The sequence below is a fragment of the Lacerta agilis genome, chromosome 7 (assembly GCF_009819535.1).
Source record: "Lacerta agilis isolate rLacAgi1 chromosome 7, rLacAgi1.pri, whole genome shotgun sequence".
Taxonomy (NCBI): Eukaryota; Metazoa; Chordata; class Lepidosauria; order Squamata; family Lacertidae; genus Lacerta; species Lacerta agilis.
In genome coordinates, this window is record NC_046318.1 from 39535594 (window position 1) to 39549843 (window position 14250).

The 14250-nt window shown below is 38.3% G+C and overlaps 1 protein-coding gene across 19 annotated transcripts in view; it reads right to left on the reverse strand.

The window, feature by feature from the left end:
- The window catches only part of PTPRM (protein tyrosine phosphatase receptor type M), a 395593-nt gene that overhangs the window by 73863 nt on the left and 307480 nt on the right, over positions 1–14250 (reverse strand). For 8 of the 19 annotated variants that reach the window (XM_033154914.1, XM_033154922.1, XM_033154918.1 and 5 more), the window contains 5 exons: positions 12831–12982; positions 10808–10882; positions 10034–10060; positions 2371–2382; positions 1431–1618 (listed from right to left, as the gene is read on the reverse strand). In XM_033154914.1, the coding sequence (XP_033010805.1) occupies positions 1431–1618; positions 2371–2382; positions 10034–10060; positions 10808–10882; positions 12831–12982 (454 nt within the window). The remainder of the gene's footprint in view (positions 1–1430; positions 1619–2370; positions 2383–10033; positions 10061–10807; positions 10883–12830; positions 12983–14250) is intronic. The other 11 variants (XM_033154919.1, XM_033154929.1, XM_033154923.1 and 8 more) reach the window with 4 other exon arrangements.

Consider the following 14250-nt stretch of genomic DNA (forward strand, 5'->3'; position numbering starts at 1 on the left):
AAAAGTTTTGTGTAATGGGAGGGCAGATGTAGTGCAATATTTCTCCGAGAAACCTCCCTGCTTATAAGCTTCAATTGGATGAAATGAGGTAAGATAGTTGATAAATTGGCATCTCCTCCTAAACATAAGCCCAGCAGCTAGGATAGATAGAGGAGGGGTTGGCACACAGCACAGGCACTAACTATAACACAGAGGCAAAATTTTCTAGATATTCTGAATTACTATGCCCTAGAACAATAGATCATGGAATCAGCCATGTATAATCCTAAGTGATTCCAAAGACCTGATGGAAGAAATGTTATGACAAGAAACATCTACTGCAACATTATCAAATTTAAAAAGGGAGATAACATTAAACTGAATTCTAAATGGTGGTCAGAACCTAGAACAAGGTATAGATTTTGTTGAATTCATTTGAAACAGTGACCACAATGTTATCAAATTTAATGCATACAAACAATTCCCAAGGAAGGACAACATTATTTGACTTCAAAGGATGAACTTCTAAAATAATAATAATAATAGCGGCTTGGTAAAAAGGAAGTTGAAAGAACAGTCAACTTCCTACAACACTTGGGAGTTATTTGAAATTGAAACAGATCTAACTCAGCTAGAATGTATACTCCAGATCAGGACAGTTACCACCAAATCCAAGAGGACTGCAACATGGCTAAAGTGATTAAAGAAGATAATGGAGAGAACAGGAATAAAGAGTTTTCAAAATTGACGAATTAGCTTTAGGAATAAGCAGTGAGGTGACCAGCTTTGCTGATGAAAACTAATTGTTCCAGGTGGTTAGAACAAAGGATTGCAATGAGCTTCAAAACGAATGTCAAAGACCGCCAGACTAGGTGAATGGGCAATAAAATTAAATGTGGTTCATGTAAGTAATGTAAGTAATTGTAACACGTTGGGGCAAAAACATGTACCCTGATGCAATATTTGGTTCGTGGTAGATAGATTCAGAAAAGACAAAAGGAAGTATTTATTCAGACTGCACATAATAAAACTATGGATTTCACTACCATAAGATGTGATGACAAGCCAGCAACTTACTCAAAGGCTCCAAATTCATGGAGGATAAGATTATCAGTGGCTACCAGTCATGCTACCCTCCATTTTGCTTCTGAGTACCATTTGCTGGGAAACAGCAGCAGGAAACAGTTATCACTCTACAATCAGGTTGGCCACTGTGGGAAATGAGATGCTACACTAGACCGGCCTTTGATTTCATCTAGCACAACTCATATTTTTAAACATCCTCTTCCCCACCCCACCCCACCCCATTTCTGCATCATTGCTGCTTTGAAAGGAAACTGTTCTTCTCACAGTATGTACACACACACACACACACACACACACACACACACGTAGGTGGTTGTGATAGGGAAAACACCACTGAGACCATGTGTAGCTTGAAGCTTACTCACTTCATATTCTTCCTTGAATCCATAGCCTTCTGCACATTTCATCTGCGTAATGTGCTGCAGCAAATCGGCGACACGGATGGCTGGATGGAGTTGTCCTGTTTGGTACGGCACATCAACAGGGTCTCGCTTCTTGTAGGTGTGTGACTGGACCAAGCTGCTTGTGTCACTGCCCATTGTGTGAGTTTCATCTAGGAAAAGAACACTGAATAATATATCAGCTATTTCCAGTTTTCCACAGAAGTGTATGATACATTGCCTTTATGAGATGGCGTCTGACACCAACATAATTTTCTATTATCACTATTTGGTGGGCTAAACCATAATGAAAATGAACTCAATTGAGTAATTTACTCGGGGAGTTATCAAGATATATTGGAAAGAGGAGGATCTATTGGTTTACAATGAAAAGCACTGTATTGTCCATACTGTATAGGTTTGTTTATTTAGCTGTACTAATAAATTCTTTAGGTGTTTAGTTGTAAATGGTGCAGAAGTTTCAGGCTGAAACTTCATCAAGTCCCAGTAATTATAAAAAAAGGACTTGAGTGTTTCCTGGATTAGTAAACTTTTTATTTTCTCTTTCACAGTGATTCAGGACATGTTAGTGAAAGCAAATTTTTTAATGCATAAAATGATATGGGTTATTAAGCCAGGAGAAAAATGGAAATGTAGATTGGATACAACAGTAGGAAAGAAAATACACAAGGATAAATGCAAGGAATAGTTTGATTTGGGTTAATGCTTTGACTGAATTTAGCATGCTGCAGTTTCAAATAAGCAATATATCATGGGCCATCACATAAGGCATGAAATGTTATATGTCAACTGGCATGCAAGCCAACACACAACATAACCCCAACTAGGTTGGTCAATACTGGTATGAAGCAAACAATCACCCACCCCCTCCACACCTCTTCAATGGGGCAAATGGGCAACTTACCATTTATTGGCACTTATCAGGAGAAAAAGAGGAGGAGGAGAAGAAAAAGGAAACAGGCCATAAGCAACAGTACTGCAGTAATAATTACAGGTATTTTTATGTTTGTAATTAAGTGTCTCCAGCTTGGTTTCCTAGCAAAGCAACTAAATATATTACAAAGGGTAGTGCCCCTTTATAATTATCCCCCCTTTACTAGGTTGGGGTGGCACTTTTAAGTTCCTATGTAACAAAAAGAAAAGAGTGGGGGAAACCTAAAACTGAAAACCATGTCTCATCATAGCTTTCCCCCCACTCTAAGCAACAATTTTCAAAATATGTTTGTATCTGCCACAAAGCTGTTATTAAAACAAGCCTATCATCTTACTAAGCTAGAGAGCTACTCACAAATCTTTAAGCAGGCATATTTCAGCTAGCATGCCCCTAATCAAGTCTTAAAAGGACAGTCCATTAAATCATATGGCTGCAATGGGGCTAATTGACACCACAGTTTTTATAGGGCAAATCTCAATATATTGCCTATAAATGTTGTGAGTGCTTAGGCTGCAATCCTGTATCTATTTAACTGGGAGTAAGTAAGGTCCATTGAACTCTATGGGACTTACTTCTAAGCAGACATGAACAGATTAGCTCTGTAAGTGTCCTTATAAATCATGGGTAGGCAAACTAAGGAAGGTCCAGGGGCTGGATCCAGCCCAATCACCTTCTAAATCCAGCCCACAGATGGTATGGGAATCAGCATGTTTTTAAATGAGTAGAATGTATGCTTTTATTTAAAATGCATCTCTGGGTTATTTGTGGGGCACAGGAATTTGTTCATGTTTTTTTCAAAATATAGTCCAGCCCCCCACAAGGTCTGAGGGACAGTGGACCGGCCCCCTGCTGAAAAAGTTTGCTTACCCCTGTATAAATACACCTTCATGTGTGCAAACCAGAGAAACAATCATGTGACATCCTACTGCTGGAATTTAACAGCATTTTTCTGTGGTTCACTAGAGGATGACAGGGATTTCCCTGCTTGTGGTGAAACATGTATGCATCCTAATCTCAATTTTTAAATATTTGTACAGATTATAAAGATGCAGTGCCAGAATTACATCTCTATAATCTTAACATTATCTGCATGGTTTGAGATATGGCCTATGAAACAATGATATTGGATTCTACCCTAAGCATTAATTTACTCATATAGCTAGTTTCTGACAAGACTGTAAAAGCCTCACTCCAGTTATATTAATGACAAGAACAGAACCAAGCTGGCTCACAGGCCCTGATCTCTAGTTAACTCACACAATTAATCCTGCCTAGCAGTTGAGGAGCAGGAGGGGATTATCTTAGTGAGAATAACTATTGATGTCAGCAGCATCTCTGGCTCTTCTAGTGTGAATGGACATATGCTAGTGTTCAAGGTTCTTGTCTTCATACACAAAACCCTGAACAACATGGGTCCAGGATACCTTAAGGACTGCCTGCGCCTATAAATCCCAGCTTGATCAGTGAAATCTTCTGGAGGAGCCCTGCTAGTTGTTGCCTACGTTTAAGAAGTTGGGCATGAAAAGGTGCTGTCTCATGCTGCAGAACACTCTTCCAGCAGAGATCTGACAGGCACCCTCACTTTTTACTTTCAAGCATCTCTTCAAGACTTTATGCTAACAGGCCTATGTAGCCACTTAAAAAACTTTTGGCTCAACAGTAATCTTAATGAAACGTTTATTCTGTTTTTATATTTTACTGTATGTATATTGTGGTAAACTGCTATCTTATGAGAGGGTGGTCTATAAATACATTTATAAATAGATAAGCACCTTCAGCTTTTCCTTCTCGTTCAGAATTCACAACTGTCATAGCTTGACGGCTTTTCATGGTGCGAATATAACAATGTAGCTAGTTCTTAGTGTCATTATTTAGACAGAACACTCTGCAATGATGGTAGACTATCGATCCTGATAAAAAGCTTTGTGGGGGATCTGATATGTACCTACAGCGCTGCGCATGGTAGATATTTCTTCCCCTTCCTTCTCCGAGGGCTTCCAGGTGCATGCTTGCTGCAGCATGTGTACAAAAGTGGTTTGCGGTGGTGTTGCAGAGGGAAACCAATGGGCAAAGGAAACATTAAGCATCTTTCCAATCCAATGCTCAGCTGCTGAAAACCACTCTCCTTTCCTACTGTTTTATAGCGTTTGCCACTGCCCTTGAAGTTTCACCGCAGGTCTTCTAGTTTTTGCCTATGATAGGAAATGCTCACAATGCCTTGTCACACTCTCCCCTTGTGTAAAAGAGCCCCTCAGTGTGCAAACTTCTGTACACTCACCAGAGCCCATGTAGGAGTTATATTAAGAATAATTAATGTTAATTTTACTAGGGGAAACAGCATATACAAGGATTAGTTGGAATGGTATGATTATAATTGTTCTTGTTTTATATGTGGCAACAGATAGCTTCACTAATCATATTCTGTAGATATTGACTTGGAGCCTAACTTTCCTTCCATTAACGGAAAACAGTTCATGGTCATAGAAAATCTCATTCAGACATTGGTCATACTACAGCACTTAATGAAAGCTGTAGTTCCCAAACTTCTCAATCAGCTCCAGTCCTTTATAACACAGTGGGCTTTGTACCTGAAGCAGATAAGACTCTAACACCTCATAATCCATATAAAGGAAGCAACACAAAAATTACTGAATTGAAATTACTTTGGCCCAGTTATTCAAATCTTATAATGAGGCACATAAAAGTAGTCTAATCTTACTCTGAAAACTTAGCAAAAGTCTCAAAGTCTAACGGAAAATAAGATATGTAACAATTTATGTACATGAATGTAGCCATTTCCCCCTTACTTTGGACCTGCCTTAATTTTTTTATACCGATACAGAACCATTAGCAAAACTGTAATGCAAAGCACCTTGGAATGCATGGCATGAAAGGTGATATATACAAGTGTTGTTACAGTATGTTGTTGTTGAAATGGCACCTGATTACTACAAGGTGGCTAAGACACAAAACGACAAAGTAAGTAAATAAATAAAAAGAAAGAGTTGGAAGTTGATTTATGGTATTTTAAAATAAATTTATGCAGAAAAATCATGGTTTTTTTGTAACTAGGTTTTATTATTGTTGTTAGATAAAGGTCAGGATCAAGTCCTTTGATGCAAAACCAGGTTAAGTGCAACTTTGCAGACATGCTACATGTTCATATGTTTTTGTGTCAAATGGAGCCAGAGTATATTGAAGTTATCTCTGCTAGCTGCCTGTCCATTTTTGAGCATTAGTATTATTATTTTCTTAAGGGAATAATTTTACAAGGGTCTTTGAAATGAAGACTTTTTTATCCGGTCTGCTTTTACTAAGTGTACTTGACTTTCAGGTTATTGTTTCTCGTTAGAAACAGGATTTGCTGTGGTACACCTTAGAACTGGGTTGCCAAAATATGTAACAAAGCTGGCTTTCTGATCTAAAAATGTTTTGTAACATTTCAACAAGTGATCGTGGTTTATGAATTGCTCCCCAAGCCCTTAATACTGAGAGATTCAGAATAAAGTAGTTATATAGGAGATATTATAAGCCCTAGTTATTGTTTTCAATTTCCAAGGCATAGCATTTTTTAATGGGTTGTTATTCTAATGTTATTTTACATTTCACTTCCATTTGAGTTACATCTCGTGTTACATTAACTTTAAGGAAATGTGGCTTCTCTGATCTGGTCTGTGTCAAACATATTTGCCAAAGCTCACTGCTATATAAAAATACACGGAACATGATGCAACCAAGTCCTTTAGAATTAACTGGACTTATCAGTGATTTACTTTGGTTAGACTGTGCCCGCTGTAGGATCACAAAGAGCTTTTTAATATGAAAAGTTACTCCGCATGTCATAATTTAATGAACATGAAAAATCCAGCTCCCTGGTAGGTCATGAATAAACATTTTGATTTGTTCAGCTGTGGACCCAACTTGGCTGTCACTTACGGTTTCAGACAAAAATGTATGTAGTGTGGAAGGACTGGTACTACAGGCAGAAGTGTAAATGCAGCCAAGAAGTGGAGAAAAGATAAAACAGAATTTGTAATGCTAGTTCAGATTTTCAGACAGTAAATCAGGGACAAAGGGCACAATCCTAATCCTAGATACACCACAATGAATAATTTAGGATGTGGTGAATCTTCAGCTCATCGAGCAGGTTCCTGGCTCAATTGGGCTCAGCTTGCTTACCAGAGTTATGCTCCGCGGGAGATATGCTGGTGTAAATCCCTCAGACTGGTGGAACTTTCACTGGCATAAGTCTTGAAAAATGGGTATTCTGAGGGAATGGGGGGAGTGGAAGGGATGGGATGAGACTCATGTTGGATCCTAACTCTGTTCAGCTCCATCATGTGACATGGCAACGTGGTGGAACTTACACTGGCAAAGAGGGTGGTGTAAGTCAAACTATCTTAGAGGCTTATTTCGCTTCTGCCAGGTTTAGGCCATCTCAGCCAGCAATAGCCCTGCTCCTGAATGGAGTTAGGATCTGCTGCATTTTACTCTGGTTGAACTTAAGTCAGAATAAATTATGCTGTATTCCCATTCTTAGGATTGCTCCTTAAATGATATTTACTCTTTGATCAGGAGTGGAGAACAGTGTGGGGGTTGTGGTTCCTTAATGTTTGGCAAGCAGTGCTCTGCTGATATACAGAACTCTATTCACTTTGCAGTATAATAGCTATAATTAAGCAAGCTATTTCTGCACATGCATGTGGGGCTTTTCTGTTTCTTGCTAATGTAACTGGAAGGAATTCACAGGGCTCTGTCTGAGAGTTGCTTTTTTACAAATCTTTCAATGCAAGAGAGCTGAGGGACACACCTAACTTGTTCTTAAATCCATTTTCTTCCGTTTGTGACAAGGTGGTTGTACACATACATCACCATGAACTCAATTTGGTTTTCAGGATAACACTGCTAAACTGTATCTACAGTGACTTCCAAATTCACCACAATGTGGTAAATTCACAGAACACCCTGTAATGTCCTAATGTTAGAGGAATTTCAATACGCTTCACCAACTTTGTGTTAAATTGGCTATGCGGATGGGCAATGGGTTTGTTGTAATCCATAGTCCTGCACGCACAACCTGGGCTGTTCAGTCATGATGCTAAACCATGTTTCCCCCATGGTTCTGCTAACAATTTTTGTGTATTATATGCATTATTATATGTGTAAGACTATACACATAAACACTATACACAAAAATAGATGCTCCACCATCGAGAGAACAAACTCATGGAGCAAGTTCTGAAAGCTGCCGCTACAGTGGCAGTCAGCAGAGGACTGAAGGGGAAGGTGTATGCTTCTCTTAACTGCAGCACCTCCCCTTTGGTTAAAGAGCACTACAAGGTTCTATGCAAATCCATTCATCCAATTGTGAGACTTTCCAGAGATCACATGGAAGAGCCAGTTCTGAATTTGTGATCATTGTTCCAAGGAAGTGCAAACCATATGTGACCTGTTTGGACAAAACAACAAACTGCTTTGTTGAGAAGATAAGCAAGGATTCAAAGTTGCTAACTGCTATGCATGAGCAGAGGAGAGAAGGCTACATGAACCCCAAACTTGTGCCTCTGTATTCTCGTACCACCAAACCATGGATATGTCGGAAAATATCCAGTATGAGCCCTGTGTGCATGAGAGCCATGTATTACAGCCAATGCCCATATCAAAGAGCTGCTTCAGAAGTAATTTTTAAATCATAGTCATAATTTTAAGACATTAAAGTGTGTGTTAGACAGCAAATTGACATCAAATGGCAAGAGTGTAGGTCACCGGCAACAAAAAAAAGAAAGAACCTTTTTTGGGTATACAATGTACCAATTAAAAATGAAACAATTTTTCTACAGGGGAGTTCATAAATAGCGATTTTAAGGTTAATAGAAAATTTCACTGTTCTTGATTCAATAATGAAAAATGCCTCTAAATTTGCATCTTTGTTAAAAAGAAAAACAACCCTTAATTGCTAAGGTTATAGTCTTATTTTTTTTCTTATATTCAGCAAATAGCATTTCAAAACTTTACTGTACAGGAATGTACTTAAATATATCAAACAATAAAGCATATTAGAAATCTACAAAATGCTATAATTTAATAGCAATGATTTCCTTTTCATCCACTGAGAATGTAATACGCCAGAGCTAAGAGATGTGCAATGCTCTCAGGCTGTTAAAAATCACTGCAAATTTCATTTGCATGGATGTTATTACATTATTATGGTGGATGCAGTGTCATTTCCTCTGATTTATCAGATATTGTTCTCTTTGGATGTCAGATAGAAATGAACTTTGCTAATTATCATTCTGTAGTAATTATTCTCCTGCATTCTTTTTTTTTCTCCTGAGGGGTAGGGCACAAATTAACTCTTGAGAATTTAACACCACAGCCATAAAACAGGTAACTGGCCTAAAAGGGCTTTTTTTTTACTTTGTTTTTCTGAGAGCAACTCTCCTTTCTCCCATCACACCACAAATCACTTTTGAATCTTAGTATTTTCAAAAACAGTTTATGGTGCAACATGGCATTTTCCCCTTGAAAACCATTTTTTAAAGCCCACTAGAATTATTTTAGGTGCACACATGTTCTAGTGATGATCTGAAGGTGCTTTCTGCATTGCAGCCCATGCGCAGTTCAGTTCAGAAAATTCAGATTTGAGGAATTCACACCAGACTTCACATGGCAATGCTGTGCATTAGTAAGGACTTACAAGAGAAAGAAGGTGCATGAGTGTGGATGTAGAAAAAGTTAAAAAAAATCATTGCAAGGTCAGTGTGAAAACAAGAACTGAAATATTGGTATGAAACTCTTGCCACAGTGCATACAGCACAATCCTATACATGTCTACTCAAAAGCAAGCCCCACTGAGTTCAACAGGACTTACTTGAAGGTAAGTGGGTACAAGATTGCAGCCTTATTAAATGTGCATTTTTGTTTGATTGTTTTTAAGAAAGCTGTGTGTAAATTGGGTTAGGTTAAGGTTAGTACAGTGGTAGTAGTTAAAAGCATAGCTCAGCTTTGCTGTTATATATTCCAGATACGATGATTTCTCATCTATATTTGTTATCTCAGCATGGTAAATCCATTTCCCTTCACTTTTTAATGGTTGTTTTTAGCTTCCTGACAGAAAGGTCTAAGTGCCTTTCCTTCTATAGTGCTGGTATCTTATTTTATCCCCTGTAGGATGTGGCACTTCATAAACATTATTTTAATGTTCTGCCATTTTGATGGTCACAATAACATTTCAAGTCTTTCGGAGGCATGTCTAAAAGAAAATGAAAGTTCTGTCTGTGCTAAAGGCAGCAGAGAGATGACCATCTTTTTCTTAAACAGTATTTAACAGTAATTAATTTTTCTGATGATACTAAAATAATGACAAACCTTTAATTGCCATGATATTTACACTCTTTGGTGATTTCCGAATTCATTGCTTAAAAACACACTCCCCCCAAATCCCCTTTAATTCCCCTCCCTTCTACTGAATTTTCTGATGACAATAATAATCCAGTATGTTAACTGGCACTTGAATTAAAAATGCAGAACAGCTTGCACATTCTTCAGCAGCATAAAACAATGTTTTGTAGCCTAGGTTGGAACTTTTTTTTTTTAATCTGCAACAGATGTTGATAAAGGGAAATGTTCTCACCTAAAATTGCAGTTGGCACAAATGGATCTGTCATACATCATAAGCAGGTCAATGCAGAAAAGGCAAAAAGAGAAAGAGAAGTAAATGACCTATAAATGTTCCCAAATTTTCTGCTAGAAAGCCACAAATAAGCAAGTTGTTATAACATGCAAAGCTATTTAGCGCTTTTTTGCATTTGTTTTGTTTTAATTAACAGCACAACCTCAAAAATAATATCACTGTTAAGTGTGGGGCATGATCCATTCCTGAGTGGGTGGGTCTTTTGCACACGCTATAATCAGTAACCGACCAAGGTCCTGAAGGAAAGTAATGGCTGGATGATGTAAGAGAGGCGTGTCCCAGTTTTTTATTCTGCGTAGGGGTCAGAGGTGGCCTTGGGGTGCGGTGAGACAAGAGGGATCTATTGAGCCCTCTACTGATCCCTTTCATGATGTGTGCAAGTGTGCTTGCATGGGGAAAGACCCTCTATTTCCTGGGAGATTACAGTGGTACCTCTGGATGTGAACGGAATCCGTTCCAGAGCCCCGTTCACATCCTGAGCAGTCCGCATCCTGAGCGCCACGTCTGTGCATGCTCGCTGCATGATTCGGCACTTCTGCGCATGACGTCATTTAACGTGTCTGTGCATGCGCAAACCACCGAACCCAGAAGTAACCCGTTCCGGTACTTCCGGGTTCGGTGGGTTCGTAACCTGTGACGAACGCAACATGCAGCATTCGTAACACGAGGTACGACTGTATGATTACTGAATAAAACAAGCACAGAAATGGTTACCTGGGTAATAAGAATTAGGAACTGTTGTACTCAGTGTGTTTGTTTTCATTGTAAATGAAGATGGTGAGGATACAGCTGGAAAGAGAAGCACAGTATTCAGGAAAACAAAAGCATTAGTAAGCTACACCGCATTTACAAAATCACCCTTATATGATGAACACAGCAGTAACTGATTAGGTCATTCAAATCTGGTAAAATTGATTTGGTGGAGAAAAATATCCATGAAAAATGGCACTAGACTCCATTACTTTCTTTTATGTTTTATTGGGGCCCTTTGTGCTATTACCTTTAACATCATCATCGTTTCTCAATAAGACTAAAGTTATCTAAAGTTATCGCCGGGGGGGGGGGCGGCTAAACTACAGCCCCTTCTCACACCAGATTTGCTTAAATTTTCTGAAGAGCAAAGCTGTTGGGATATGAAGATGTACTATGTATTCCTTCCATTGGATTCCTGAGATGATCAAGAAATGTAGGTAGGAACCATGCTATAGCAGCTTCAGAGCTTCTATGGGCAATTTTAGAAGAGGATTTAGCTTAAAAGCATTTCTAATTTAGGATGGAATTCTACACCCATTTACTTGGAAGTAAGCCTCATTCAACTCAATGTGACTTCTGAGTGGAGATGGGAGAAAATTTTAATTCAGTTCATATTTAAAGGTGTATCTACCTAATTTGCACTTTCTGAAACAATATGTAAATTGAAACACAGCCATCCCTTGAAAGTGACACTTCTAAGATTTTTGCAATGCAGTTTTCTAGTCAAGTAATGTGAATAAAAATGCATATATTGGAACAAAGTGTGCACCAAAATGTATGTATTAGCAAAAATTGCATACAAAAATGCATTTTATTTGGGAAACATAACTATATAGGGAAAAGCTTTTCAAAACTGTGTATATTAGGCAAAATGGCATACAAGAAAATGTATATTAGGATAAATTCACACCACAATACTGATGTATGTTCTGAATGGTTTTGTTTTTTTTAAACCACAAACTAATGTGGAAATGTGGGGATGGGGACCTGCATTTAAGATTGGAAAACTGAGAAACTAAGAGAAACTGAAATCAACAGATTTGCCCATCCTTATGTAAATTAGGGCTGCCAGAATTTCCTGGACATATCTGGGATTCATCCATCGAAAATAGCATTTGGATGGAATTTCTGACCAACAGCATTTTAATGCTGGACACAAGATACTTGCCTTTGAAGCCTAATGCTTTCGTGGAAACATGAAGCTAGAACACAATAGTGTATTCTTGTATATACTTTGTATGCAGGAGATCCCATGTTCAATCTCCAGCATCTCCAGTTAAAAGGAAGACAACTAGCAAGGTTGAGGAAAAACCTCTGCTTGAGACCTTGGAGGGCTGTAATCTATCAGCGTAGACAATCCCAGGCTAGATGGACAAAAAGTTTCCTATATTTGTTGTTCTATCTTGAGGAGAAAAATGGCACTATTTTATTGGGCAATAATAGCAATATATGAGATTTGAGCTTCTTCTTTTTTTACTGTCTTTAAGAATTATTCTAGGTATGAGTCCAAAACAATTATTAATTTCATTAATTCTCTTACCCTAGGAAGCCTGAAATATGTCAATTGTAATATTAATTGATGTTTATGACTGACTAAATGTCTGCCCTCCAAACTCATTATGACATTTTTAGAAAGTGGCTAAAGTGACATGGGGACATCCAGTTGGTATGAAAGCAATAAAGCCTTCAGCATTGTAAAAATAAAGAAATAGAAACCAACACCTGCTATATTGATGTGTGCTTTTTTGTGAAAGACAGAAATGCAAACTTATCTTTATTTTATAACAACTATTCTTTCTCACCAGAATGCTTGCTGTGATGTAATGAACAGTGAGACATTCTGGGGCCTATGGATTTTCTATGAGTCAATAATCTGCCCATGGAACTGACTAACAAGAAGTATTTTAAGAACCATTTACACCCCCCTCCCCTGCCTGACAAAAATAAAAAGTGATTGCTGCATCCCAGTGCATTTTAAACTTACATCTCCCATTTAGATTGTGTGTGTCCATGAAAGAGAAAGCCTCATCACAGTTGGTGCCTTGTTCAGTGTAGCTTTTATCCATTGAGTTCACCATCACTGTCATTTCCTGCCGTGTGTTGCTCAATGTCTCTTTCCGCTTTTTAGCCAATTTCCTTAAGGAATGAACATTAGGGAAGAAAGATGATGCCACAGTAAGCAAGCACATAATTTATCTTTTTATATCAGCTGTCCATTTGGAAATAAAACTTTTACTGACAAAAAAACACCCCAGACCACACATTTAAGCCAACAGTGGAAAACACAATCTTCAATTAAGTTAAAATAAATACTTGCTAAAGAGAAAAGCAGTAAAATATAAATATAACCAGATTCATCAAAACTTTATGAAAGTGTAGCACTTATTGTATTGATCATTGTATGGATGGGGTGGGGTGGGGTAAGTGAAACAGAGGTTTTTTAGGCTTAATCCAATCCATACTGGGCACAGAGCCTGAACAGAGAGCAGGGATTGGGAACCTGTGCCCTTCAGATGCTGTTTGACTACATCTCCCATCAACCCCAGCCAGCAGAGCAAATGGTCAGGGAAGATTTCAGTTGTAGTCTAGCAACATATGGGTGCCCACAGCTTTTTCACACCTAACACAGTGGATTCCCCTGAAGGCTTCTGTCACCTCCACCCACATATGCCTACGCATGGGCACACATTGTTAGGCTTATCATCAATGACTTTTTATCACCCTCTTTTTAAAGCCGTTCAACATGGTAACTATCACTGTATCTTGTGAGTATGCATGGACTTCCTCTTCCCTGCAGTGGTCTCTGATGCTGCCTGAGAAGATGGGGCAGAGAGGGCTCTACTCAGCCTATGACAAGTGTGCATCTAGTTGCCTCCCCTGCTCTACTGTAACTTATCCATGTCCTTACTGTACAATGTTAAACATTTCCCTAGTCCTGCTCTACTCCAGTGGCTGCTGTAGGCAGAGACAGGAAATTCAATCTTTTGTTTTATTATGAGACTGGAAAATTATAGAGGAGGGGGGTGAGAGCTATGTGTGTGTCTGCTATTATTGCCACCCTTCACAAAAAATTCCAGAGTTAGTGCAGGTTTATATTTTCTGTGAAATAATGAACATTCCGATCAGTTTATAGATAGTGACAGACAGAACTATTAAACCAGTTAAACTATAAGTATTATAGGGAAAATAGGATATTGGTGAGAGTAAGCTCATGCAACAAGCTTAAAATGTTCAATTTCACATGAAATTGAAAAAATATCACTGCACAGTGACATTAAACTATATATCAGCACTCTTATCAAGCAACATATTTAAACAAGAATTTGCAGCAGCATTTTGCTAAAAAAGATTTTTGTGCAGTGAAATGGTCTGAACTTTGGTGATAAAATTGGTTAAAAGAAAAA